Below are 26,552 nucleotides of genomic sequence, written 5' to 3' on the forward strand. Positions count from 1 at the left end.
GACAGATTCTGCTGTTAGCTAGTTGATAACTGATAAAACACATTATGTTGGAGGAATTAATTTGTATTTTAATTCTCCCTTGGCTTATGATGTCACTTGTGGTTTGTGTGGTTTTTAATTGCTTGGTCGTACTGTAATGGGCTATTTGCTAGATTTCTTTCTACGTGGTTATTTGCTATGGCATGTTTTGTATTGATCGCTGTTCCCATTATATTATACTGTTGTACTGATTAGAGCAGCGGTTCCCAACCTGTGCGCTGTGAGGATATTGCAAGTGACTTGTAATGGATATAACATTAACATAAAAATATATATGTTAAGAAAAGTTTTTTTTTAATTCAAAACCATGAAAATGAGTTTTCATTGTAATACCAATCAATTACAACTTAAACGTATGTTAGTTCCATTGATCCAAGCCAGAACACAACTAGTTGATTGATCGTTAAAGTAAACATGGTCTGAAAATGCACGCGGTCCACCTGCCGTGTTAAGTGGCCAGATGGGTGGGCCGTGAACGCTTTTGACATTTTCAAGCGGGCCCTGATACAGAAAAGGTTGGGAGCCACTGGCTTAGAGAGAACAGGCGACACTGTGGGCCTTAGTGTAAAACTGAAAAGCTGAAACCTTAACCCACAAGGTTTGGTGAAGAGCTTACAATATTATTTCAGATGTAAGAAATGCAGAGAAAGATATTGTCATTCTTTAAGAAGAAGACTGATGTTTGCCCATGTCAATCAGGAGGTCGAAGGCTCTCCAGAGCAGTAGTTCTCAACCTGTGGGTCGGGACCCCCAGGGGAGTCCCCACATGATTTTGGGGGGTCCCCAGATGACAGTGAAGTGAAAATTCCAAAGTAATCAACAAACTATAGGCTACTACAAAAACTGAAAGAAAGAAAAAAACTAGAAAAAGTGCTCCTCGGAGCACAGGTCTCCGCCAGGTTAGGTCATTGTGGCCTCCTGGTGGCGCTATAATAGGCCAATGTGAAAAGGGTGCCATTTCTTCTTAGGTCTTTCACGGCAATCGGACGCTGCATTCGGGATTTGAGACATTTTGTTCCAAAAATGAGTTTTGCAATAATTGACCTGCTGGTGGCGCTATAACAGGCCAATGTGAAAAGGGTGTTATTTCTACTTATGTCTTTCACGGCAATCGGACGCTGCATTCATGATTTGAGGCATTTTGTTCCAAAAATGAGTTTTGCAATAATTGACCTGCTGGTGGCGCTATAACAGGCCAATGTGAAAAGGGTGGCATTTCTTCCTCGGCCTAGTGGGAATGTGCGCACAAAATCTCAAAAGTATGTAGGAGTAATATCAAAAAATGTGTTTAGCAAAATTCTGCCTCATGGTTGCGCTATAACAGGCCGATCTGAAAAATTCAGGGCAGAGGTTCTGCTCTGGCCAGTGTTGCATTGGTCATTGCACGCGGTACCGCGCCGTCCCACTAGTCTTTTGAGCAGGAGCGCACGCACATGCACAGATGTGCACGTGTGTAAACACGTGAATGCGTTCCACTCGATTTATGCGCCAAGGGTGGACTGGCCATTTGGCGTACCGGGCAAATGCCCGGTGGGTCGCTGGCCAGTGGGCCGCTGGGCCACCCCAAAAAAAAAAAAAAAAAAAAAACGTTCCCGTTTTAGGATTATTACGGTCATTTCAGGGTCGCGTGGCCCAATTATTAGTTACGTTAATGTTTGGGCTGGGATGCTTTCCAGCAGGGGCCTCAGTGCGGCTGCAGAGTTCATGTGCAGGGCTGGGCTGAAACAGTGAAACGCTCCCCCCCCCCCCCCCCCCCCGTTGACAAAACAGTCCGGGGGTGGGGGGGTGGGCCGGTCCGGACCAAAATGCCAGGGCTGAATTTTGGTTCCAGTCCGGCCCTGCGCCAAGTACCCACTTGACTAACAGTAGGTCAGGTGTGATGGCTAGTAGCGACTGCAGATTAGTTGTTGGTAGGCTGTAGGAAAACAATAGCCAGGTGTTAAAGGCACTTCACAAACCCATCAGATACCTATTAGAGCCCCGTCTGGTCTCTCCATTCAATGCATTGGTCTAGCGAGTGCAGTGGAGTGAAAGATCAAACGCATTTCACAAGCCATAGTCAGGAAGATTGCCTAATCTTATCAGCGTCCATCTTCGTTCTAGTTTTTCCACAATCACAGGTTAATAGCCTATATATATGCATTCTATTATCCTACCTTTCTTTCTTAGGTTCTATAAATCAAGGCATTCTTTGGAAAAGTTACAAAGAAAACTAAAACTAAATAAAACTAAAAACTACTTCTGCACACATAAGCCTAACTAAAATGTATGAAACATCAAAATTTGAATATGTCATAGGCTAATCCTGATCGGAGCATGCCTGTGTGCATTCGTGCACTCGTACACGTGACGTCATTAAAACATGTGTCCACCCAGTTAACAAATCAACACTACACCACTGGCTCTGACATCCAGGGAGTGTGTGTGTACAGTTTCGCAGTGACCGGGCCAACAGTGCCGGAGATTAGCTGCTCGCCCTCTCGCAGTCAGACGGACGGACGGACGGACGGACGGACGGACGGACGGACAAGGTGCAAAACACGGACGGACAGGGTGCATGTCTCACAAAAAGAAAGGCAAAAAAAATAAAAATAGCTGATCTACAAGCTCAAAATGCCTCACAACGCAAGGTCACAAAGAAAAGATTACTTACAAATCCATCTCAATGCACTCAACTTTTAAATTAACCTACTGCTTTCTATCTGGGCAGCTATGATGATATGCACTACTACACTAAGGAAACACACCAACACACACCTTAATGTGCAGGTTGATTTATTGTCTGGAAGTCATGCTCACCAGAATTGTTTAGGATTCAATTTGGAGCACCCACCTGTTTGATATCAAATTAATAACACAGAAAATAACTTGACCAAATGCATTCATGAATATGCGTTACTCCCAGAGTGCTTCAGGTTCATGCATTTAACACATGAAATTCAGAATAAATGTATTCTGGATGAGGATGCCCCCAGGCCCCCCAGCGGGGGGGTAAGCCTCTCACTTTAAACACAGCGGAAAACTGCCTTATGCGAGGCACTCTATCTTCACTCGAATGGCCAAGCCTGGCTTTGAGTCAGATTGCTGTTTTGGTGGTCAGTTTCATGCTGCTGAACAAGGTTTATCTACCATTACATGTTGGTTTATTCAGGCTGTTTTATCTGCAAGGCGTTTTATTTCCCTTTTAAATTAGGGGATTGATACCAGACAGGCCAAGGCATTCACATTATAATCTCTCAGAAAACATGATGCCTGCAACCATGGCAATTCATGACACCAGAGAGCAGGGTTTTTTCCTCCTATGATTTAAAGTTAAACTATTATAAAGCGTTGCATCATGAAAATAAACACACATCCTGTGTTTTTTTATCTACCAACTTTATGAATATATATACTCTATACATTGTCCCTATAATTTGAATGCAGTTAGTGTATTTAACCAGAATGCTCAGTTGTATGCAATCTTACACACTTCATGTGTACATGAATTTGTCCACTGAATAAGCAGGACATTTATTCTCTGAAGATTTAAATACAGCAAGGTGAAATTAATGGGGGGAAAAACAATTATAAACAAACAATTAAACAACAATTATATTAATATTATTATATTATTATTATTATTATTATTATTATTACCCTTATTACTATTATTATTAACCACTTAAACCCCAGCATCCGCATTGTGGGGAAAGCTTAGCAGAAAACAGCAGATCGACAAGCTCACGAGAGGCGTTGTGAGCTTGTCGATCTGCCATTTTCAGCATAAACTGTTGAGATGGTCTGAGTTGTAGGCTTAACTACCCATTCCACCCATACTATATCTGAGTCAGAATGGGAGAAATAGTTTTAGCCCTGATGAAACATGAATACATACCCAATTCATATTCAATGAATTGAGTACAAAGGACCCCAATAGAAACAATCCATAGGCTTTCTTGTGTTTAAAATCCTCTTAGCAGACCTTCTATTGTATTTTTGCATAGGCCTACTGCTAATAAAGTATTCAATCGATCAATAAATCAATGCAATCATAGGCCTACCTTTTGCCGTCAGACGCCCTCTTGTGGCGCGTATGGTCAGGACACTAATTGTCCGGCGCGCGTCACAGAATCCACTTACCGGGGAGGAGCTGTGTTTAGACATGATGTAGGGCTTCAGTACGGCCGCAGATCGGGAGTTGCTGCAAGGAAAAGGAATGCCACCATTCATGGGAATATGTCCGGCTTTATTAGGCTCCTACAGTAGGTTCATCATGGCAATATAAATTAACTTTTTGATTAATTTTGGATGTGCTAGGCCTACCTTTTGGGGATTTCTTTCAATTCCTACTTTTGATATGTAGACTATACTGGATTTTTGGGTCTAGCACTCCACTGAGAAAACCCATTGTTGACGCGCAACCTCTTTTTCTTATCTAATATAGATTAGCTGTTTAAGAACGGAAGAATGTAGACTATAATGTCACTACCTCAAGAATAAATTGCACTTTACAGCTCTTATTTTGTTTGGTGGAACGAAACAAACTCTCACTCTTATTTTTTTTTTGTGTTAAATAACAAGAATAATTTTCGGAATTTATTTATTATTTTATCAATTTATTTAAATACTAGGCTACTATTCTCATCATCAGTGGACCTGGATCTAAGTTTTGGAGTGTGCACTGGAGCGCACTGTAGCGCACGCAATGTGCCTTTAACTGCCTTATCTGAGTGGAAGCAGTGGAACGGGGAATCATCATGATGGACAAAATCTTGTTCTCGACTGGAAACCAACTTTAACATCCTCTGCATGGAGTTTCAAAATGACATATTTTAACTTGACGAACAACAAAAGCAGCGACGATGGAATCGATTACGGCGAAGCTCTCAATCTGTCGCTCATTTTCGACCCGATATTATTCGCCAACGACAGCAACGGTAACGCCACGACCTGCACGACCATCGCGCTGGACTCGCAGGTCGTGGGGGTCGGGGTCTTTCTCGCGGTTTTCATCCTGGTGGCGATCGTGGGAAACATCCTGGTGATCCTGTCGGTGCTCTGCAACAGACACCTGCAGACGGTCACGAACTTCTTCATCGTCAACCTGGCCATCGCGGACCTGCTGCTGAGCATCATCGTGCTGCCCTTCTCCGCCTCGCTGGAGGTGCTGGGATGCTGGGTGTTCGGACGGGTGTTCTGCGACATCTGGGCAGCGGTGGACGTGCTGTGCTGCACCGCGTCCATCCTCAGCCTGTGCATCATCTCCATAGGTCAGTGATGGTTCTCAAAACTTTTTCATGTCAAGGAAAGGACCCCCCAAAATTACATGAATTTGGCTGCGGACCCCCCATCTCAAATCTCATCTCATTTTCACGATTTTTCTAAAATAGCAGATCTACAAGCTCATGGTGTGGCACGAAGTGATGAGCTATGAGCTTGTAGATCTGCTGTTTTTGAATAGTCAAAGTATAAAATATGGTTTAAATGTTAAAATCATTGTGACACTATATTAACTCGATCATTTTGCTGGGGACCCCCAAGGACCCCTGGGGGTCCCCGGACCCCACTTTGAGAACCAATGCCATAGATAGCACAGGATAGGTGGGCAGCACCAAGGGAAGAGTGGGCACCGATTGGTGTTAAATTGGCAATTTCTTCCCCAAAAATATATTTGGAAAATGTTTTATCCATATGGGTGAGTCACCCATATGGGGTTTAAGTGGTTAAAACATTCACCCAGGGTGACTGGAGGCCCTCAGGGCTCAATACTAGTGTAATTTCTGTTTTTATACTAAAATGTATTTTCTCTAGTATTCATACTGTGTATCTATTGTTGTATTTGTATTTTTGTATAATTGTATGTATGTTGCCAAATAATTTATTTTTGGTTTCTATTACTTTGTATTTCTTTCTTGTATTTCTTAAGTGAGGTGAGATTAACCTTATAAACCCGAAAGGGTTTTCTAAATTTCACCTGCACATCCAACACAATATTATGCTGTTGCTAAAAATGTGTTGTTTTTAAATGTGCAAAAAAAAAAAAAAAAAAAAAAAAATCTGTTATTGTGGGAGAAGCTTCTGAAAATAGCTGATCGAAAAGCTCACAACTCAACACTTCAGTTGTGAGCTTGTCGATCTGCTATTTTCAGAGAAAGCTTTCCCCACAATACAGATGCTTGGGTCTAAGTGGTTAAGTAAAGTAATAGTAAGTACATGATTAGAACATGCTTAAATATTCGACAATTAAGGTCTAAAGGGTCTACAATTGCTACAAATTGCGACAAAACTTCTATATCCAGTCATTTTGGGACATAAACAAGAAGTTAAGAAGGATACAATTAAGTACATAATGATGTAGGCCTACTGTGCATGTTCACATCATTACATTACCATTTTTCTTATTTTTCTTTTTACATTTTGGACTAAATAGCCAATTTGACATGGAGGTGCCCAGAATGTCCCTAAGTGCCCACCTATCCTGTATTCTCTCCACAGACCGCTACATCGGCGTCAAGCACTGTCTGAAGTACCCCACCATCATGACGGAGAAGAGGGCAGGGGTCATTCTGGTGTTGGTGTGGGTGACCTCCATGGTCATCTCCATCGGACCCCTGCTGGGCTGGAAGGAACCGCCGCCGCTGGACGAGAGCATCTGCCGGATCACGGAGGAGCCGGGCTACGCGCTCTTCTCCTCGCTGTTCTCCTTCTACCTCCCGCTCATGGTCGTGCTGGTCATGTACTTCAGGTAGGGGATGGAGACGATTCAATTGTTTTTTATCGTTTATCGTGATAAAAAAGACGCTCACGATAATCGTATCGCAGAGATTTGAATTCATCGTGAAATTCCTGCTCATGGTCGTCCTGGTCATGTACTTCAGGTAGGGGATGGGACGATAATCGTTATTATCGTTTATCGTGATAAAAAAACACTCATGATAATCGTATCGCAGAGATTTTAATTGATCGTGAAATTGTCCTCTGTCAGTCATACACTGGGATCAATTCACCTTTGCCGAGTTGCATATCCGGTACCACTTAAACCCTCTAGAATTGGTAAAACAGAAGAACGTACTTGATACAGTGTTTTTTTTCACTCTCTAAATCTCTTTGCCAAAAATTGGCGATCTACAAGATCACAACGCATCGTGTTGTGAGGTTGTAGATCTGCTATTTTTGGCAAACGTTCCACCCTAGACTATGGATGCTGGGGGGTTCAAGTGGTTAACAAAAGTGGCCTTTTAAGAGTTTTAAAGCATATTTTGATTGTCGTGATAATATCGCAAATCCCAATAATCGTGACATGAAATCTTCATATCGTCCCATCCCCATAATTTCAGGGTCTACGTGGTGGCCCGGAGGACTACGAAGAGTTTGGAGGCGGGGGTCAAGCGGGAGAGAAACAAGTCGATGGAAGTGGTGCTGCGGATCCACTGTAGGAGTGTGATGGAGGACGCGCGCCACGCCAGCTCCAAAGGCAGCAAAACGCATCCGTTCAGGAGTTCGCTGTCGGTGCGCTTGATGAAGTTCTCCCGGGAAAAAAAAGCTGCTAAAACCCTGGCGATTGTCGTTGGGATGTTCATCGTGTGCTGGCTGCCGTTTTTCTTCATTCTGCCGCTGGGTACGTCATATTAACAGCATTGTTTGTTATAATTAAGAACTTATTATAGCATAATGTGCTCCCGGGCGTCAAGGGCTATTAAATTGATACAAGTATTACGTGCAGACAATATGCCTAGGCTACACACAGTCACACACAGACTAGTTTATTACCTATCATCAGGGAAAAGGCTATCAGTGTAAAATTCAATTGTTATTCGCAGACTAATGTAGGCTATTAGTCTACTTCTATGTTTGTTAATAACCCAATTCTCCTCACTGTTGATTTCAGCCTTTATTTCTTATCTGAAATTAGTATTTTCAGCAATTTTCTTATGGAATGAGTGTGTTATTCTCATTACTCTATTTAACATGAAATTGGAATGTGTACCTCTATTACTTGCCCCCACATAACCCACTCTTCAGCATAGGCCCGATATCCCTAATAGACCAATCATAAATGCTTTGAATAGAAATTACTTTCTGCAGCTGGAGAGTAGCTACACTAAAAATGGTCAATATTCATGCATGCAAGTTTGTTCATCATTGTAGGCATATCAGTGGAAAAATGAAACAGGTTCTGATTTGGATCCTTATGCTATACTTGTTTTGGTTGATTTTACTGTGTGTACTGTATGTTGTACACACACTTGTAAACATCCTGAATCATACGCTCCATCCATAACACGAGACACTCATCTTTCAGTTACAAATCCCCACAGCATGACTTTAATTGCACTAAAGTGTCAAGCTCCCCTTCTCTTGTTGTTGTGATTCATATACAGGAGTGATAACATCTCTTCTCTTGGCAGGACTTAAGCACAGAGAGAGAGAGAGAGAGAGAGAGAGAGAGAGAGAGAGAGAGAGAGAGAGAGAGAGAGAGAGGTTGATAACCCCTCACTGTGCTGATCCACTACAGCACTCTATTGCCTTTCTGACAGCAATACTTAACGTCCATCAAAGAGTGGGTGATTCCATACTTTCTTTTTCACTTGAAATTTCAACAACGTGCAATACTGCACGTTGGCAGGAAGGAAAGGGTGAGGTAGAGATGGCTCCAGACTTCACAAATGCATTTCTCTCTCTCCCTCTGTCTCTCGAGTCTCGTTCTCTCTTTTCCTCTCCATTTACTTAGAGCAATGCAGTGAATAACTTCCCTTGACATAATTAGTGGAGCACATGGAAAAACAATTGGGTAACTTAAGCAGAATCCGTAAAAGCTTGTGGATACTTTTGGATTTGTGCATTGTTGTGCTCACTTTAAACCAGATTCTGTGTGTGAGTGTGCGCGAACGTGTGTTCGTGTGAGAGAGAGAGAGAGAGAGAGAGAGAGAGAGAGAGAGAGAGAGAGAGAGAGAGAGAGAGAGAGAGAGCAGACACATTGTCAATCAACTGTCACAGAGCTAGGCATGCATGTTTAAGGTCATTTGAAGGGTGATATTGTTCAAGGGTTTTAGACATTATTCAGGCTGTTAATGCGATATTATGGTTAATTGTATCCCAGTAGACCTGAAGGCAATCGGAAACCTTTGCGGAGGATATGGTTTATAGTAAACTGTATCTGGTGTTTAAAAGAATTGCAGCATAATGGAAACTTTGTAACCCTTCATGCAGGAACTTTATTCAGGGTTTCAACTCCAGTATTCACATCGCACAAACCTGCATCACACATTTGTTTTCTAGGCTTGCCTCCATGCTATTCTAAGTCCCAATGGTGAAAGAGAAGGGAAAATACGCTGCCAAGGGAAACAATTACACCAGGAAAATAGGTCTGATGTTATCTCGAGGATTTAGTTTTTGACCTGCGCAGTAAAATCATGAGTGTTAATTAAACTATGAAAGTGTACAAATCAGAGTTTGATCAGAATTAAAAACTTTTATTTCAAGCTTTTTGTTTATTAATTATAACTTGTTACAACCGGCTTGAGTTACTGACAGTCTACTTCTTTGGCTTGTTACAGGTTTACAAATATAGTTACGTTTAGTGCTGTATAAAACCCTTTGAATCTTAACTGAGACAGTTTAAAACAATAGCTCAAACAGTACTTTAAGTTCATAATGCATGAGATGAGATGTGTGATTGATATTAAAAGACAATGTACTCGAATACTTATATATAAGTATATTTTAAAGCTTGTACTTTTGAATTTTGGCAGAGCAACTTCCACTTGTAGTTGAGAAATATTTGACCATGAGTGTCTATGCTTTGACTCAAGCACTGGAGCTGAGTACCTTGTCCACCACTTGTTGCTGGTGACAGAACGGGTCATTTGCTGTACATGGATGTAGGCCTACGGCTTAATTATAGGCTAGAGGTCGTGACTCTGGGGGCTTTGAGAAGACCTGCCTGTAGGCAAACCTTTCTCATTATTGACGTCTGTCCAGATGGCATCAACAAGAACACAGCTGGCTGGCTAAATGCTAATTTCACAGCACTGTAGAATCCTGAGTGGAGATCTAATTGAACAAAAGTAACCAAATGGACCCGTAAGGGTTTGTACACACTCTCAAGAGCTAAATTAACCCTAAGGATTTTAATGTGCGTATGTGCAACACTGCCTACCATTCAAAAAGTCTGTGAAGACCTTCATATGAAATGATAAGAATATAAAGATAATAAGACAATAAATTAAGACACTTGATATAGATGTCACGTATAAATGCATGTAGGACAAGGGATTAATTTTGTACGTTATTGTTTCCGGCTATCGGGCACCCCCAGAGCAAGGGATTTCATCAGCATGGATAAATAACTAATTATAACTATAGGCAATCTGGGATCATGGGAATATTGTTTCCCATTATTCTACAGCACAAAGCCATTATTGGAATGTTTTGCCTTCCTGGCAGTGAACACCAATGCAGTCATTTTCCATTTTTCTTTGTAGGCATTATGGCTAAGAGTGAGATAAAAAAGAACAGCCAGTAACCATAAGCATATGTACAGTTTAGTACAGTACATTCAGAGGCCTTTAAGTAAATGAGTGAGTGACCGGTATTTGGATCACAACACATGGAAGAGTATGGGAATAGCTGTATTTACATAACTATTGTGCATACTTGCATTGGGGTTGAGGTTTGAATATCAAAGCATAGATTCATGACCTTCACTTGGATTGTCATCTGTCAAAGATAATTCCCATAACTCTGTGGCAGTTGATTGACAGGCTCTTGCTCTTTCTCTCTCTCTCTCTCTCTCTCTCTCTCTCTCTCTCTCTCTCTCTCTCTCTCTCTCTCTCTCTCTCTCTCTCTCTCTCTCTGTCTCTCTCAAGGTAAACATAAGACAAACATAAACATACAAAAACATACAGTGCAATAGAAATACACAACAAGAGAGGGACACTCTCTCTCTCTCTCTCTCTCTCTCTCTCTCTCTCTCTCTCTCTCTCTCTCTCTCTCTCTCTCTCTCTCTCTCTCTCTCTCTCTCTCACTCACTCTCTCTGACTGATGCGTTTGTTAATATAACTCTGGTAGAACTTTAATACTCTGGATCAATTGTAATTATCTCAGATTTACTTTTTTGTTTTGGTTAATTGGCTTTCTTCTTCGTTGAACAGCAAAGGCATTTGTTTTTTGGCAACAGAACCAAGATCAATGTTTTTCACACTGAGGCTAAAATGCTGAAGCTGTCATTCAACACAGAGCACGGACAACTCTGCTTTAGGATATTGCTACCGATTCTTCACTTTCCCTTCTGTCTGTCTCTCTCTCGCAATCACACATGCACGCTCACGCAAACACACAAACACACGCACGCACGCACGCACGCACGCACGCACGCACGCATGCACGCACATACACACACACACACACCCACACACACACACACACACACACACACACACACACACACACACACACACACACACACACACACACACACACACACACACACACACACACACACACACACACTCACAATGGGTTGTGTTGCACGTGATCTTGTAGACCGGCAATTTTTGGAGATAGAGTTTTGGTGTAGGGGAAAATGCTAGTGTATTTCTCCTTGTATTTCAGTGTTTATCGGTTTAATTCCAGGTAAAACAAAAGACATTATAGTGATTGTAATGTAAAAACAACAACTAAAACATGAAAGAGTAAGGAAATTGTTGTCATGGTATTGTGGTACTGCTTCACAGTGAGGAATCAGTTGATCTCTGCATTGAATGATGAGTCACACCTTCAGCATTCATCCGAGTTTCCTTCAGCATTTGCTGAAGGAAAACCATTCCGTGGCCCTTCCTTTGAGCAGAGATTACAGTAAAGCCAGATCAAGGTGCTTCAGTATTTTAGAGCAGTGCTTCCCAAACATAGAATTGTGGACCATTCTGTGGTCACAGACACGCTATTTTTTACAGGTTGTGACTGAGTAAATATCACATGTTTTACCTTTCCTACAAAAAAGGGGGGAAGAGAGAGAGAGAAAAAAAAAATCAAATGATTTTCAGAAATTATCCCAAAAAAGCAAAAGAAATCTTCATCTTCATCACTCACTGAAAACACACGTTCCTTGTTCTGGTGACTTCTGGTGATTGTTTTTGAAAAGGATTTTTATTATTTTTTTAAGCGCGGCCCCTGACGCATTAGAAGGACAAATATCAGTCACCAGAACCAGGGATGTGTGTTTTCAATGTGTCTAACATGGTTAAAATGAAGAAGCATAAAACCCCAAAGTTCTACTTGTGGTGATCCAGACAGACTATAGGGAGACAAATACTGAGGTGAAAAATGAATTTATTCATTGGTTAAGATGAAGTTTGAGATTCAATGGGTTTAGGAGAGGGGCGTGTCTGATAAAATGAATATTAAATATCTAAATATTGAATGAAAACTTGAACTTAAAAACGGTCTGGGGGTACACACAAAAGCCAGGGTAGATGTTAAAATGACCCCAGAAGTGTTTTAAAGTGAAATACCCCATACTGTCAGTGGTGAATTCAGACAGCTAATGTCCCTGTTGGGTCCCGAGCTGAAAAGGCCCCTGATAAAGAGGCCTCTCATACCGATTACAAATCATGTCCCCACTCAGCACATATGTTTTTGTTTCTCATAATCAGCAACGGTCTCCTGTCTTCAGCAGTGATTGTGTGTATTAATGTGTTGTGAAGCCCAGTTGAGTGGGACCATATTGTCGCTGTTGGGTGGAAAGTTTTGGTATGTCCAAAACTGTTACTTTTCAGAAAATGGAAAAATGAACCTGTGTTCCAATGCATCCAATGTAGTTATTTTTTTGTCGCAAGTTCTTCTTAATACTTTTCATTGGTTACATTTTTACTTAACCACTTTGCAAATGCAAACATTGGAAAAATGTACAAGCAGATGTACAAGCTGCTGTCGACGTGTCACAAAAGTTTAAATATGGAGATACGATGGTTTCTGCACGACAGTGATGATATGCATAGAGCTTCAGGAGTAGTAAGAATAAGTCATTAATAGGCCTTATGTTGCCATTACAAGATAAATAATATAATTTTAGTATGGAGTGGCTGGTGACAATTTCCAAAACAAAAACATTAAAGGAAGAGTAGGGCTGATAGGAAAGACTCCTAACTATAGTACTCCTTACTGTAGCATGAATGCAATAATACATACGCTACAAGATTATTCATAACAGTCTCCAAATTGCAGGCAAAGAAAATCTTACTGTTGAGTCTTTCTGTTTTGTCTCTTGGTATATTCGTTTCTATAATAAGATCAAGACAGCACTGTCTAGGTTTAAACATAACCCAAAGTGTTTGTGAATAAACAGATTCAAACAGAATAAAAAATATTATCGTCATTGTATCATTGTATGGCAAGTGACTAGATTTTATTTTAAGATCTGTTGAACTGTGATCAGCACCTCAACAGTCCAGAATTGTTATTAATTTTCATGATCTCATAGGGAAGACCCTTTGGCAACTGGGAAAATATGAGCCCAGTTTCTGAAGTTATCATTTGATGTCAGAGGTTTGGCATTGCACTCAAACAGAGTGCTGCAGAGCCTGGTTTATTTTGTAGTGAGTACATAGAAAACATGCAGTCAACATAATCATATATACACTTAATTATTATTGCATCAAAATTATTTATCCTAATTAAGTCAATATGTTATTCTACACAGTACGTTACAGTGGTTTCAAGTTGAAAACATTGTGTGCTAGGAAAAAAAATGCTTAGACTAAACATTAGTGAACACAACTAACTGGCAGGAAGCCTTGTTCTTTCAGACATGCACTAAGCAGTAGGACACCAAAGGAACTTTGACTTAAAATAAATGCTTCACGCAATCAAAATACATCTAATAAGCTTGAGATTTTTTTGGCTACATTTTGGCTTGATCAAAATATGTAGCCTAGCCTACTGTATCTCTGTTCTAAATAATTAGAACATGGAAATCAGCTGGCCTATGAAATAAACAGCTTCCACAATAGGCACAGGGACGGTTTGTTGCAATTATTAACAATATAGTACTGAGTAACTCAAATGTCCGTTTGTAGCATGATGGTCATATTTTCTGTTATGTTCTGGTAGAATGTTCACACTTGTATGTATGCAGCAAAATGCTTGTTTTTGTAATGTTAAAACAGCTCAAATCAGATGCAATTTTTTTTTACATTCTGAAAATAGCAAAAATAGCAGATCTAAAGCTCACACTCGCATTGCGACACCTTGTGTCAATATATGTCATATGATGAAGTATAAAGAACTTGAGGTATCATTGTTTGTAATGGAATAAAATGTTCATAGATTAAACTTTCATACAAATGTTACTCACATACTGTACCATATCTAATGGATTGTTCCACATCCTTCCAGGTTCCTTCTTCCCAGCACTAAAGCCGTCCGAAAGTGTGTTCAAGGTGATCTTTTGGTTGGGCTACTTCAACAGCTGCATCAACCCTATGATCTACCCCTGCTCCAGCAAAGAGTTCCAGCGAGCCTTCACCCGCCTCCTCAAGTGCCAGTGCCATCAGCGACGGAGGGTCCTGCGGCGATTCTACGACCAGAGATGGCGTACGGCCGTCAAGGGCATGTCAAGGGACCGCAGGGGAGAGTACAGCCCCGGCTTCGCCTTACACGAACCCTGTGGGAACGCGTGCTTGTACAAGCGGAGAGGCCGCTCACGGAGTTTCAAGGGATGGAACCTGTTCCCCCCGCTGCAGACGTCCTCCATCCAGCTCAAAGAAAAGATGAACAATCTCTCCAATAAGATCAAGGGAGGAACAGGGAAAAACACTAGCACGCCTGCACTCGGCCGGACAGAGATCGATACAGTTTCTATGGGAATTTACAATGACTGTGCTGAGCAGAGTGGTTATCAGATCTATGACCTGACAGAGTGTTATGCCCTGAAAGAGACTGACATTTAGATTTATATTCTCCCCGAGAATAGTGACATTTGATTTTGGTGCCATGGGACAAGGTTGGACACAATGAAGGCAAGGGACATCATTTACATCCCCAGGACATTTCTGAAAGACATAACAGGGGGATTTTGATCAAAGCAAGGGCCTGGAAACAACATTGATATCAAACTCTGATGAGTAGGATGTTCATTTGGATGGAACCTTTTTTTATGTGAAACTGAAAGCAAATCCTGGGTTGTGTTTTATAAGGAATTTGTATTGGACCACCATCAGCTCTTAGCTGATGGGTAGCTGTAACGTACACACCTGTAGGAATGATGAATATAAACTGGTGTAGTTATTGTTTATGTCACTGTGGCCTATTAAGTGTTATGTGTCCATTTCTGTCAGCTACATAAACAGCAAAATAACTGTATTTGATCATTGCTAATGAATAAATGCTTTGTTTTCTATTCAGTTCCATCTAAATGAAAACTGTTTAACGTTAACACATCAAGATTAATTGTTTTAGTAAAATGGAGATTAAAGTGGGTCATACTGTAGGTACAGTAAGTGTCGGATATATTGTCCCTAGAAACAGGACAGGAATTAATTCATTTGTGTATACCATTTGTTACTTGTGTTTTGACAAGGCATTGTAGAATAATGGGCCAGCAGAATAATTTATGTAAGATTTACTACTGTACTGTATAACCATCCATTATATGAAGTAAGAATAAACGAAAGGTAAGGTCAGCTGTTAATGGGACACTATTCCAGGATAAAACCATGGATACAGGCTTAATCCTCTGAAATGTTCATTGCTACTGTAAATGATTGCTAATGCTAAAAGAACATGCTTTGTTTGTACAGTATTTGCTGCTGTAATGATGTTTGTCAATGTCAGATGTAAAGCAAAATAAAAAAGCAAAAAGCCCAAATCTATTCTTTTTGTTAGCCAACTTCTCATGGCCCCAGCCTTGACATTAATATCCAGGCAAGCATGTTCACCACTTAAACCCTATTTTTCTTTGTTAACCAAGGTCCCCAAGGGGTTTATGCCCGCCGCCTCCCCTTTTCCCTCTACACCACACCACAAGTAGCTTGTAGATCTGCTATTTTCACAGAATGTTTGCATATTATGACATGCCCCGCTAGTGTGGTAACTATAATGAGCACAGTGAAATTAAGACTAAACCATTTTACAATGATTTATTAATAGAATAATATCTCATTCAATTAGACTACCCACTATACCCAGCAGATGTCACTGTTGATTTTGCCTATTACATTTTTTTTCATCCTTTTTGGGCAACCATAAAGGTGCACCATGCATGCATTGGATGGGATTTGAAGGACTACCGTGAAGGGAAAGCGCATAAGAGACTATTTTTAGTCTTTGTCCTCAGGACAGCTGCTTAGAGCTCATAAATAGAGACCATAAAAAAGGCAAATGCAAAATGTTAAAGAGGGAGAGAGATGCAGGTGCCTGGTGGTGACATTTTGTAAGAGTACATTTGCCAGCTTGCTAAAAGGACACGGAAGAAGGTCCCTGTAACACTGTGGCAAATGTTACTGAAACTTTTTTATTATAATTTTTGTCTCCGCCAGGCCGGACGACCGAAGGCCGAATGGCCGAAGGCCCGGAGACTATGTTTTCGCCCCTGTCCATCAGTGTCTGTGAACAGATCACCGCCAGCGTGAAATTTGCATGCACACTCCCTGGAGGCCAAGGAGCGCCACCGGTAGGCCGATTCTTGCAAAACACATTTTTGTGTTTAACCTATAATCAGTCTAAACAGTATTAAAAAAATCAATAATCTGTACATTGAAACTATACCCACTATTACAGGTCTACAGATGAACCTGGCATCTGTCTACATAACATGCTATCTAAAGAAAGTGTTGTCCCGGATGTTTTAGGGAAGGTTTAGACAGCTTCCCTGCTGATCTGAGTGAGCGGAAGGGGTTGAATCAGTGTTTTGTACTGTGCGGGCAGTAACTGGGAGCCAATGGCGGGAGCGGATAAGGGGGAGACATGTGAACATTTTGGCTGGTTGAAAATTTGGAGGGGCTTAAGTGCACATGCTGGGAGAGTGGGAGGCCAGTAAGGAGCGAGTTACAGTAGTCACGTTTTGATAATGACTGGATAAGCAGCTGGGCTGACTCCTGGGTGAGGAAGGGTCCGATCATTTGAATGTTATGGAGTGTAAACCTACAGGATCGAGTGACCGCTGCAATGTGTGCCTTGAATGAGAGCTGACTGTCCAGGACAAACACCAATATTTGTGGCTGTTGGAACCGAAGTCACCAGGGCGTTGTCTATGGGAATAGTTACATCCTGCGTGGGGCAGGACTTACCCGGGAAGAAAAGATGCTCGGTCTTGTCTGGGTTCAGCTTGAGGTGGTGAGAAGACATCCACTGTGAGATGTCAGCCAGACATGCAAATATTCCATTCTGATTGACTAAGATTGGCTTCCAAAGTTTGAAGGAGTGGCGCCCGTTTTGAACAAAATGCCAAATCATGAAGACAGCGTCCGATTGGTGTGAAACCTTTCACGCACATTCCCACTAGGCCAAAGAAGAAATACCGCCCTACATTTTTCAAATCGGCTTCATGGTGGTGCGATAACAGATTCACTTTTTGTCCTAAAGCTTTGTTTTCCCTTGGATTCCTTGGATTTTTACTCCCCAATAATGGATTCCTTGGTTTTTAACTCCCCAAATAAGCCACAACCATTTCCACCTGACAAGGTTTCCACCATGTTTTGTTTTTTTACTTTGCTGGCCCACAATAAGCTACCTTGCCTGGTGGAGAAGTTTTTCTAGGTTTCTATTTTTTCAACAACTCTCTAACAAACCTAATAAACGAATCGGTAACTATTGTACAGTATGTACTAGTATAATAACATTTTGAAAGAAGCAATAGAAGAGGATGTCCAAAATGCATTTGGACATCGTGTACGGTACTGTCTCCTCTGCATTTAGCCGTACTAACTATTAGGAGCGGATGCCATTTCTGGCAGTGAAGGGTTAAGCGTCTTGCTCAGGGACACTTCGACATAAACAGTGAGCCAAGGGTCGAACCAGTGACCTCTCGTTTCCCAGAAGGCCTCCCTAACCACCCACTCAGCTACAATCACCCGCATTAATGTATTACTGATGAGCCAGTCTAAGCCAAAGGTACACAGTGCTATCAATTGGGGAAAGTGCTTTGATCAGATTTCAAGCTTACTTTAGTCGAAGAAGGAATGAATGCTATTGTCCATCCTGGCCAGTACCAGAACACCCTCAGGTTATTGTGTGTAACTCTTCTCCCTTGCAGATTCACCCAGATTGTTGCTTTACCGAATAAGGTCTCGGTCAACTTGCCTATCTGCTTAAGAAATGTTTGATTGATTGATTGAATATTTTATTGGGCAAAAAAATTTAAACAGCACAATTACATTTATAATACTTTGTATTATATAATACTTTTACATCCAAAAAAGTCCTTGTTTCCATTGGGGTCCTTGGTATTGAATTCATAGACAATAATGTTCAATAATATTTATATAACATATTGCACATGGACTGAATCCAAATAATGTTTGTGTGCTTATTTTTCTATAATTAATTCTGAGGTATGCATGTATGAATCGCCCCTAGCATAGCCATAGGCTACTCACCAAACATTCATCGAGGCAAAGGGATGATTCAAACTTTTTGATTGGTCTCTACCTGCATGTGCTCTGAATTTAAACAGAAACAGAAAAGAAAGAAAGAAAGAAAATAGAAAACATTTCAGATTGAAGTGTAGTATTTTAGCTGGGCTGTATTCTAAAGTTTTACCATATTAAGACAAACAAGGCGATGTGGAAATCTTTCTCCCTCTCTCTCTCTTTCACACACACACACACACACACACACACACACACACACACACACACACACACACACACACACACACACACGCACACGCACACGCACACGCACACGCACGCACAAGCACACACACACACACACACACACACACACACACACACTTTCTGTCAATCTGTCATATACGCCTTCCCAATCACAATATCCTGAGGTCCATTCTTGCCTCTATTATTCTTAGCTGTCATGGTGGGACTGGCTGGTGCCAGTGTTGAACACAGCCGGTCCTGCCACAGACAGGAACGATATGGTTGTTTGATTAAATGATGTTTATGAAATGATTACTGTTGGGTGCATGGAAACCGGTCCTCCTTTATTATTATTTAAAAAACACTTAAAAATAGCAGATTTACAAGTTCACAACGTGTCGTGGAGCTTGTAGATCTGCTATTTCTGAAAAGGTTTTGTACCTTTACCTTTGTAGCCTACTTCGTGTATTTTGATTCCGATGCTTTTGTACTTTTGATCAAGTAAAAATGTGAATAGGCCTACATGGTTTTTACTTGTAACAGAGTATTTCTACATTGTGGTATTGCTACTTTTACTTACTTAAAAAATTAGAGCTTTTTCCACCACGTCCATAGAAGCAATCTACAGCAATCTACCAACAAGGCAGACTAAAAGTCCATGCAACAGGGTTCACCGTGATTTCAAACACTGTTTACAAAACAAATGAAATTTATTATATAATATCAACATACTCATGAGAGTGCAAATGACACTTTCAGAAAACCTTTGAACCAAATATCTTCAGATCTGGATGAGAATTTTTGATTTCTGTTGTTTCTACAAACAGCTTAATTTTTCACACTGATAAAGCCATTGCATTCACTTGTATACAGTGTAGCTGCAACAATATTTGGTTATGAGTATTTCCGTTTTGGCACTGCACAAGCTACCAAGATATCATGGTTGTTTGTGTAGTGTCATTTGTGACTTCACAGTCCAAGAATGTGCCATATTTTTCTTCCAGATCATTTTCATGTATTTACTATTTATATGGCTTTACATGGGTTTATGTGCTTTAGAACTCTCCAGTATGATCCTTTATACCAGTGTTTTATTTAGTTTTTTGTTTATCCAATATCCTGTCCCTTATCATGTCACATGATACTGACACGCAGTGGTGGAAAAAGTAAAAGTAAAAGTATCAATACAATGTAGAAATACTACCACAAGTAGAAGTCCAGAATAAAAGTAAAAGTAGTAAAAGTACAAAAGTATTGGTATCAAAATATACTTTAAAAAGTACAAAAGTAAAAGTAGCCTACTCATTATGCAGAATGTCCCATTTCACAAGTTTTCAAGTGTATACAAATCTTTTGAAAATAGTAGATCTACAAGCTCACAGGTCGCATCGCGACGCATTGTGAGCTTGTAGATCGGCTATTTTCAAATGGCCGAAATGTATATAGGGCTGAAGTGGCTAATGTATGTTTTGTAATAATAATCAAAATCTACAACGTAACAAGTAACTAAAGTTTTAAAATAATTGTAGTGGAGTAAAAGTATAATATTGCCTCTGAGATGTAGTGGAGTAGAAGTAAAAGGTGCTGAAAATTAAAAAAAAAAAATCCAGTAAAGTAAAAAATACCTCAAAATTGGACTTAAATACAGTACTTGAGTAAATGTACTTAGTTACTTTACACCACTGCTGACATTATACTGACGTGATGCTGACAGGATACTGACAGGATACCTACCATTATAGTGCAACATCGCCCCAAGGGGTCTCTGTACACTTCACAACAAATCATACAACAAAAACACAATAGCAAAGAATACACAGTGTAAATGTGCCAGCAGCACGTATGATCAAACAATCGATATGCGGCAGTGCACAGTGAGGGACATGTTACCTCGTTACCATGGTAACATAACATGTTATCATGACAGGCCCCGTCTCCCTGCTTTAGTAGCTCTCCAGACATGCTTACACCTGTACAAACTCCCATGCAACGCTTACAAAGCCCCCCTTTAAAAAAGTATTGCTTCCAGCTCAAACTTCTCTGTACGCCCCTTGGGGGGCTGTACCACCCCCGCTGAGAAACACTACTTTATACAGTATAATATGGTCCTCATTCACCACTGTCTTTGTAAGTTTCTTAATTAAGAAAGGTCTATAGTCAGATGCATGACATTTTCTTAAACTGCAGAATTGTGCGTATCTGTTTTCTCATAATGATGAATCATATCCTCGTAACTTGAACGGGTGTGCCAGTTGATCCTATAATTAGCATACCGTCTCCCTCTTGAAATAATGGCCTATCTATGTCATATTTTCAAGTTAACCAAAACTGAATAAAAATAACCAAATGTAGAAAATATATTTATTAAAAAAATATATATATCATTTATTATACAAAACTCTATATAATATGACAACAATATAACAATTATAAAATAAAATAAAAAAAAGCTGTCCTCACAAAACGGGCCATTATTTTAAGAAGGTGACGATACTGAAGGTAGATGCTCCACCAGTCTTTGTACGTTTCTACTTAAAAGTCTTTCAATCCCCATAAAAGCTGCAAAGGTGTGCAAAGCTGCACACAGAAATCACACAGAGAAATAAAGTTGAGAGAATTAAGCCCAGAATGCCTACAATAATTAAAGTCTAAAGAGAGTGGAGCAAACAAAAAAACATCCAAGCAAACAAAAAAACTAAAAAACATCAATTGTTCTGTGGAGGTACTTTTGTGAACATTTAAAAACGTCTTTCTTTTTCTTTTTATTGAATTAGGCAGGCACGTTAATCAACATATTGCCACAACTAGACAATGTAAATGTAGTGAAATTAGCACAATCGCAAAATTGTAGACATAGTTTATATTCGTAGCATCAGTAGACTAGTTGATATAAAATAACACACAATTATTAGCTATTACTCTCTCAGTGAGTGTGTGTGTGTGCGTGCGTGTGTGTGTGTGTGTGTGTGTGTGTGTGTGTGTGTGTGTGTGTGTGTGTGTGTGTGTGTGTGTGTGTGTGTGTGTGTGTGTGTGTGTGTGTGTGTGTGTGTGTGTGTGTGCGCACGCGTGTGTGCGTGTGTGTGTGTGTGTGCGTGCGCGCGCTCCTAACATATCTGATTCCCAAATTACAGTCTACTGGTAATCTGCATGCTCATTGAACTCTTTTCCTAGTTTCTGTCTAATAAAATATTCAATCAATCAATCAATGTGAAAGGTCGATCCCAGGGGAGAAACCAGGCAGGCATATCCTACACCCCATAATCATGAGGAATGCCCTACGGAAGGAACTATTGAAGAAAACATATATCAAGGGATTTAGAGAGGAGTTGAGATATGTTAGCCAAGTGATCACTTCCCAGACAACCGGCGCCATGCCGTTTTCAATGAACGGGTCCACGATGTTGACTGTAAAGAAGGGCAGCCAAAACAGCAGGAATACTCCCATGATGATCCCCAGGGTCTTAGCTGCCTTTCCCTCCCTCCTCATGGCATTACGCTGCTTCTTGTCTTTAGTCACACAAGAGGCCATCTGGCTTTCCATGGCACTGATCTGCATGGCCTGCCGTTTGGCCGCCTTGTAGATCTTCCAGTATGCCACCAGCATGATGACCATTGGCAGGTAGAAAGCCACCAGGGAGGCCATGACAGCGTAGATGCGGTTAACCAGAAACACACACACATCTTTTGGCAACAAGATGACCTCGTCTTTTGCATGGAGACCAAGCATTATGGGACCAAAGGAGATCACAGTCGGGACCACCCAGCAGACTACAAGGAGGAATGCCACCCGACGTGGGGACATCTTTATGGAGTAGATCAGCGGGTTGCAGACGGCATAGTAGCGGTCAAAGGCAATGCAGCCAAGGTGCAGTATGGAGGCAGTGCAAAGCATTACGTCTAAACTTGTGTGCAGCTGACAGAAGAGCGCCCCGAAGTGCCAACAGCCCCCCACTGTCCGAATCATACTATAAGGCATCACCACAAGGCCAACAAGGCAGTCGGCTACTGCGAGGGAAAGGACAAAGGTGTTGGTGTGTGACTGCAGCTGTCTGAAGTACATAATGGACAGGACCACCAGGAAGTTCCCCACCACTGTGCAGATGATGGCTAGACTGAGGAAAGCATACAGGAGTAGACTGGAGATGGGGTTTCTCATCGTAGAGCAGGGCTGATGGTCGCTGTAGGCAGATGTGTTGGCATGCTCCTGCCAGTCCACGCTGCTGTTATCCATGGTCTTATCCGAAATCTGTCAAAACACACACAGAGACACATTGTTTTAACGAAACCCTTGGCCTGAGCTTGCAGTATGTCTGGAATGTTTTATTCTACCAGTGTTTATGGTAAAACAACCTGATCAAAGATAAACAAATAACCCCTGATTCCGTCTCCATTTAAATTCCTGCTTCATGTAAATAGTAAATTAGTACATTTCCAAACTGTATGTTTTATGTTGACATATGAATCTAAATAACTGCTAGATGATCACCCAATAGATGATCGCCGAATAAAGGCCCATCTCTACTGCTGTGGTCTATAAGTTTCCATCTCCCTGTGTGCTGAGCAAAACCAGATGCTCTCGTCATCTGTACAATCCACTCCAGCCCCAGGAAAGTTACAAGTGAATGTGTTTGGCAATTGTTGATTAAATATTGAAAAAAGGCAACCGCACAAGTGTAAAATGATGCCTGGAGTGTCAGGGAGACTTTGAAACAGGATAAGAGTTGACGTGAGCTAACTTATGGTTCCGTTTCCCTGTGGACTTTTCCATAATTCTCCCCCCATACTGTCATCAGAACTGTTGAAGTGCAACATGTCGCTAACGTGACAGACCATATCATCTAAAATGATGTGACAGCAACCTTATGGGACTTGAACAGGGCAGATTGCATTACATACACTGCAGGGGAACCTTAAGATGTTTGATGACAATTTCAGGGATGTATTGTATCGCGTACCCACGGGGTTGTCACCTACCAAGGAAATTAATTATCTCAACTGTGGCAGCAATGCATGTTTTTCGTGCAGAAGAACAGAGTGACTCAGACAGGCGGAACGATGTCACTCTGACAGCGCCGGTGGAACACTTGTAGCTATCAGAGCAAGCCTATACAGAAATCATGTTCTGGCTGAGTTAGAATGGATTTTTAATGAATGCCATGGAGACTGTGTTCTTGTGAAATGGTGGCACTTAATGATGAGCAAAATGTGTCTGCAAGGGGAAAATGCTGTTTGAAATGCTTATTTCAAACAGCTATATATATGTGCTATATATATATATATATATATATATATATATATATATATATATATATATATATATATATATATATACTGTACAGTATATAACATTAGAAAGTTTGTTATAGCGATACCTACAGTATGTCCTTGGACTGTTGATAGCTGACCTAAAATTCTATCAGTTTTTACACTGAGCAAATCAGGTCAGGTGCTACTTTATCCATGTGTATCTCTGTGTGTACACATGTTGCAAACGGGCAGAGGTGGGTAGTCATTTCCTCAGTTACATTTGCCTGTAACCTTTCAATTAATAAATACGTTTCATTGCAAGGGACCGAAGTAACATTTTTCAAATGATTTGGCTACATTCCACTTGTTACTTTTGATTTGATTTACTGTGTAAGGCTATCTCTGATGGCCGTGGTAGGTTGACATATTTTTTTAAATCAAATCAAATCAAATCAAAACAAACTGTATTTCTAGAGCACATTTACATACAACCAGAGATTGCCCAAAGGGCTGCCCAGCCAGAACAAAACATCAGATCATTGAAATAATGAATATACATGTGCCTATGAGCCTTTGAAGGCGCTAGACATACTGTACGTAACACATGGAAGCAAAAAATAAATAAATAAATAAAAGCAGGAGTGAAGAAGTGGGTTTTGAGCCGGGGTTTAAAAACCTCAATGGACTGTGCTGATCTATAGAAGGGGCAGACTATTCCAGAGCCTGGGGGCAGCAGCAGCAAAAGCACGGTCACCCCTACATTTTAATCTAGTGTTGGGTACAACTAGCAACAGCTTGTCAGCAGATCTCAGAGCTCTGGCAGGGCTGTAGTAGATCTGAAAGATAAGACGGTGACAGGTCGTGAAGTGTTTTAAACTAAAGACTAAACAAAGAGGGGGGCAAAGAGTCAAAGATCGTGACCTGCTAAACACAACATTATCATTCGAGAAATCTGTGTCTACTGCAGGCATGTTCCAACAAAGTCCACCCTATAGGCCCTCGTCTCCAGCTATGTTCTTGTGGTTCTCATTAAAGGAGTAGTTCACCCAAAACATTTCTTATTTTCTATCAATTACACACTCCATGAAGCATTACATTCATGGAGATTCGTATTTTTTTTGCGCATTCCTAAGCCAATAATTTGATGAGTGGCCGGAGACTCAAATTGCAGGTCATTTGCAGGTCATTGTTGCAGGTCACCAACAATGCAGGTCATTGTTTCATCTATCTGCTTGCTTGGTTATCTAATCTTAATAGAAGCATGGTTTGCTGTCACTTTGACATTGGTAAAACTTAACATAGATTATAGACAGTGACAAATTAAAGGAAAAACCTGAATAGGCATAGAGAAACACAACATTTTATAGCCATTATTTTTATGCCATTTTTTTATTTTGTATGTATTTTTTTTTTGCTCTGTAAAGCCTTTTGAGCTGCATTTATGTCATGAAAGGTGCTATATAAATAAAGTTTATTATCTTACTACTATATAATTGACAAAAGCTCCGAAAGTTCGTCCGGGATTCGCAAGCACAGGATCACTCCACAAGCCTCCAAGACCTGCCACAGACTATTGATCAGAGCTCTGGCTATGTTTTAGGCATCTAACCCCACCTCGATCAGTGATCAGACTCTCGGCTTGATTGATTCTCTGATTTGCCTATCAGACCCTCAGCCTGATCTGGCAGGTTGCCATAGCAACCAGATACAGGAAGTTTGACCTATTTATCACAATTACGGCAAACTCAAAGAGTGACGGTGTACTAGCAGACATACCTGACCCACAGAAGGAGCCGGAACTGCATAAGCTGGTGCTGTGGGACAGCCAACCCTAACAGCCCCTGCATGGTCAATAACAGCTGTTCCAAGAACCTCCCTAAAGACTTCTGTGACAACACTCGACTGCCTCATGATGGCCATGGTTACCCACAGTACAGGCGGCCCAATGACCGAGGTTGGGAGGTTGGGAGGTTGGGACTAGAGGTTATCCGAAGTTCGTCCGGGATTCGCAAGCACAGGATCACTCCACATGCCTCCAAGACCTGCCACAGACTGTTGATCAGAGCTCTGGCTATGTTTTAGGCATCTTACCCCACCTCGATCAGTGATCAGCCGGTTGCCATAGCAACCAGATACAGGAAGTTGGACCTCTTTTATCACATGACAGAGGTTGGGACTAGAGTTTAGGGCCGCAAAGTAAAGCGGGGAGGGAGGAGAGGAGAGGAGAGGAGCCAAGAGGAGCCGAGAGGAGAGGCCGGACTTCGTATGACGTGTGTGCTGAGCTATAATTAGGCCAGCAAAGCTCGCCGTCCCCGTTCATTAATATCTCTTATAAAGCCATGCCACGGAAAAGAAAACTATCTCCGGCCTTCGGACCCGAGACGCCAAGCGTAAGCGTTTGCTTCGTGCATGAGAACATCTAAACGCAACACGCGGTAAAAGCAAGAGCGTAAAGCGTAAAAGGACAAAAAC

The 26,552-nt window shown here is 41.1% G+C and overlaps 2 protein-coding genes across 2 annotated transcripts; one reads left to right on the forward strand and one right to left on the reverse strand.

Annotated features, from left to right (window-relative positions):
- Positions 1-4,218: 4,218 nt before the first annotated feature.
- Positions 4,219-15,877, forward strand: adra1d (adrenoceptor alpha 1D). Its single transcript, XM_080419340.1, has 4 exons — positions 4,219-5,291; positions 6,517-6,766; positions 7,359-7,639; positions 14,416-15,877. Exons 1-4 carry the CDS (start codon positions 4,844-4,846, stop codon positions 14,967-14,969), a joined length of 1,533 nt encoding a protein of 510 aa, XP_080275466.1. The 5' UTR covers positions 4,219-4,843; the 3' UTR covers positions 14,970-15,877.
- A 6,158-nt stretch (positions 15,878-22,035) lies between these two features.
- Positions 22,036-26,000, reverse strand: LOC308095030 (trace amine-associated receptor 1; the record flags this gene model as incomplete). Its single annotated transcript, XM_080441945.1, has 2 exons — positions 22,036-23,079; positions 25,857-26,000. 2 exons carry the CDS (start codon positions 25,998-26,000, stop codon positions 22,036-22,038), a joined length of 1,188 nt encoding a protein of 395 aa, XP_080298071.1.
- Between the last annotated feature and the right edge of the window lie 552 nt (positions 26,001-26,552).

The sequence above is a fragment of the Gymnoscopelus braueri genome (genome assembly GCF_963280865.1).
Source record: "Gymnoscopelus braueri genome assembly, chromosome: 2".
Taxonomy (NCBI): domain Eukaryota; kingdom Metazoa; phylum Chordata; class Actinopteri; order Myctophiformes; family Myctophidae; genus Gymnoscopelus; species Gymnoscopelus braueri.

Bases quoted from the DNA above. Each gene is read 5' to 3' on its own strand.
- adra1d (XM_080419340.1), top strand. From the start codon at position 4,844: ATGACATATTTTAACTTGACGAACAACAAAAGCAGCGACGATGGAATC. The intron at 5,292-6,516 runs GTCAGTGATGGT...TTCTCTCCACAG, and splicing joins CCTGTGCATCATCTCCATAG to ACCGCTACATCGGCGTCAAG. The intron at 7,640-14,415 runs GTACGTCATATT...ACATCCTTCCAG, and splicing joins TTTCTTCATTCTGCCGCTGG to GTTCCTTCTTCCCAGCACTA.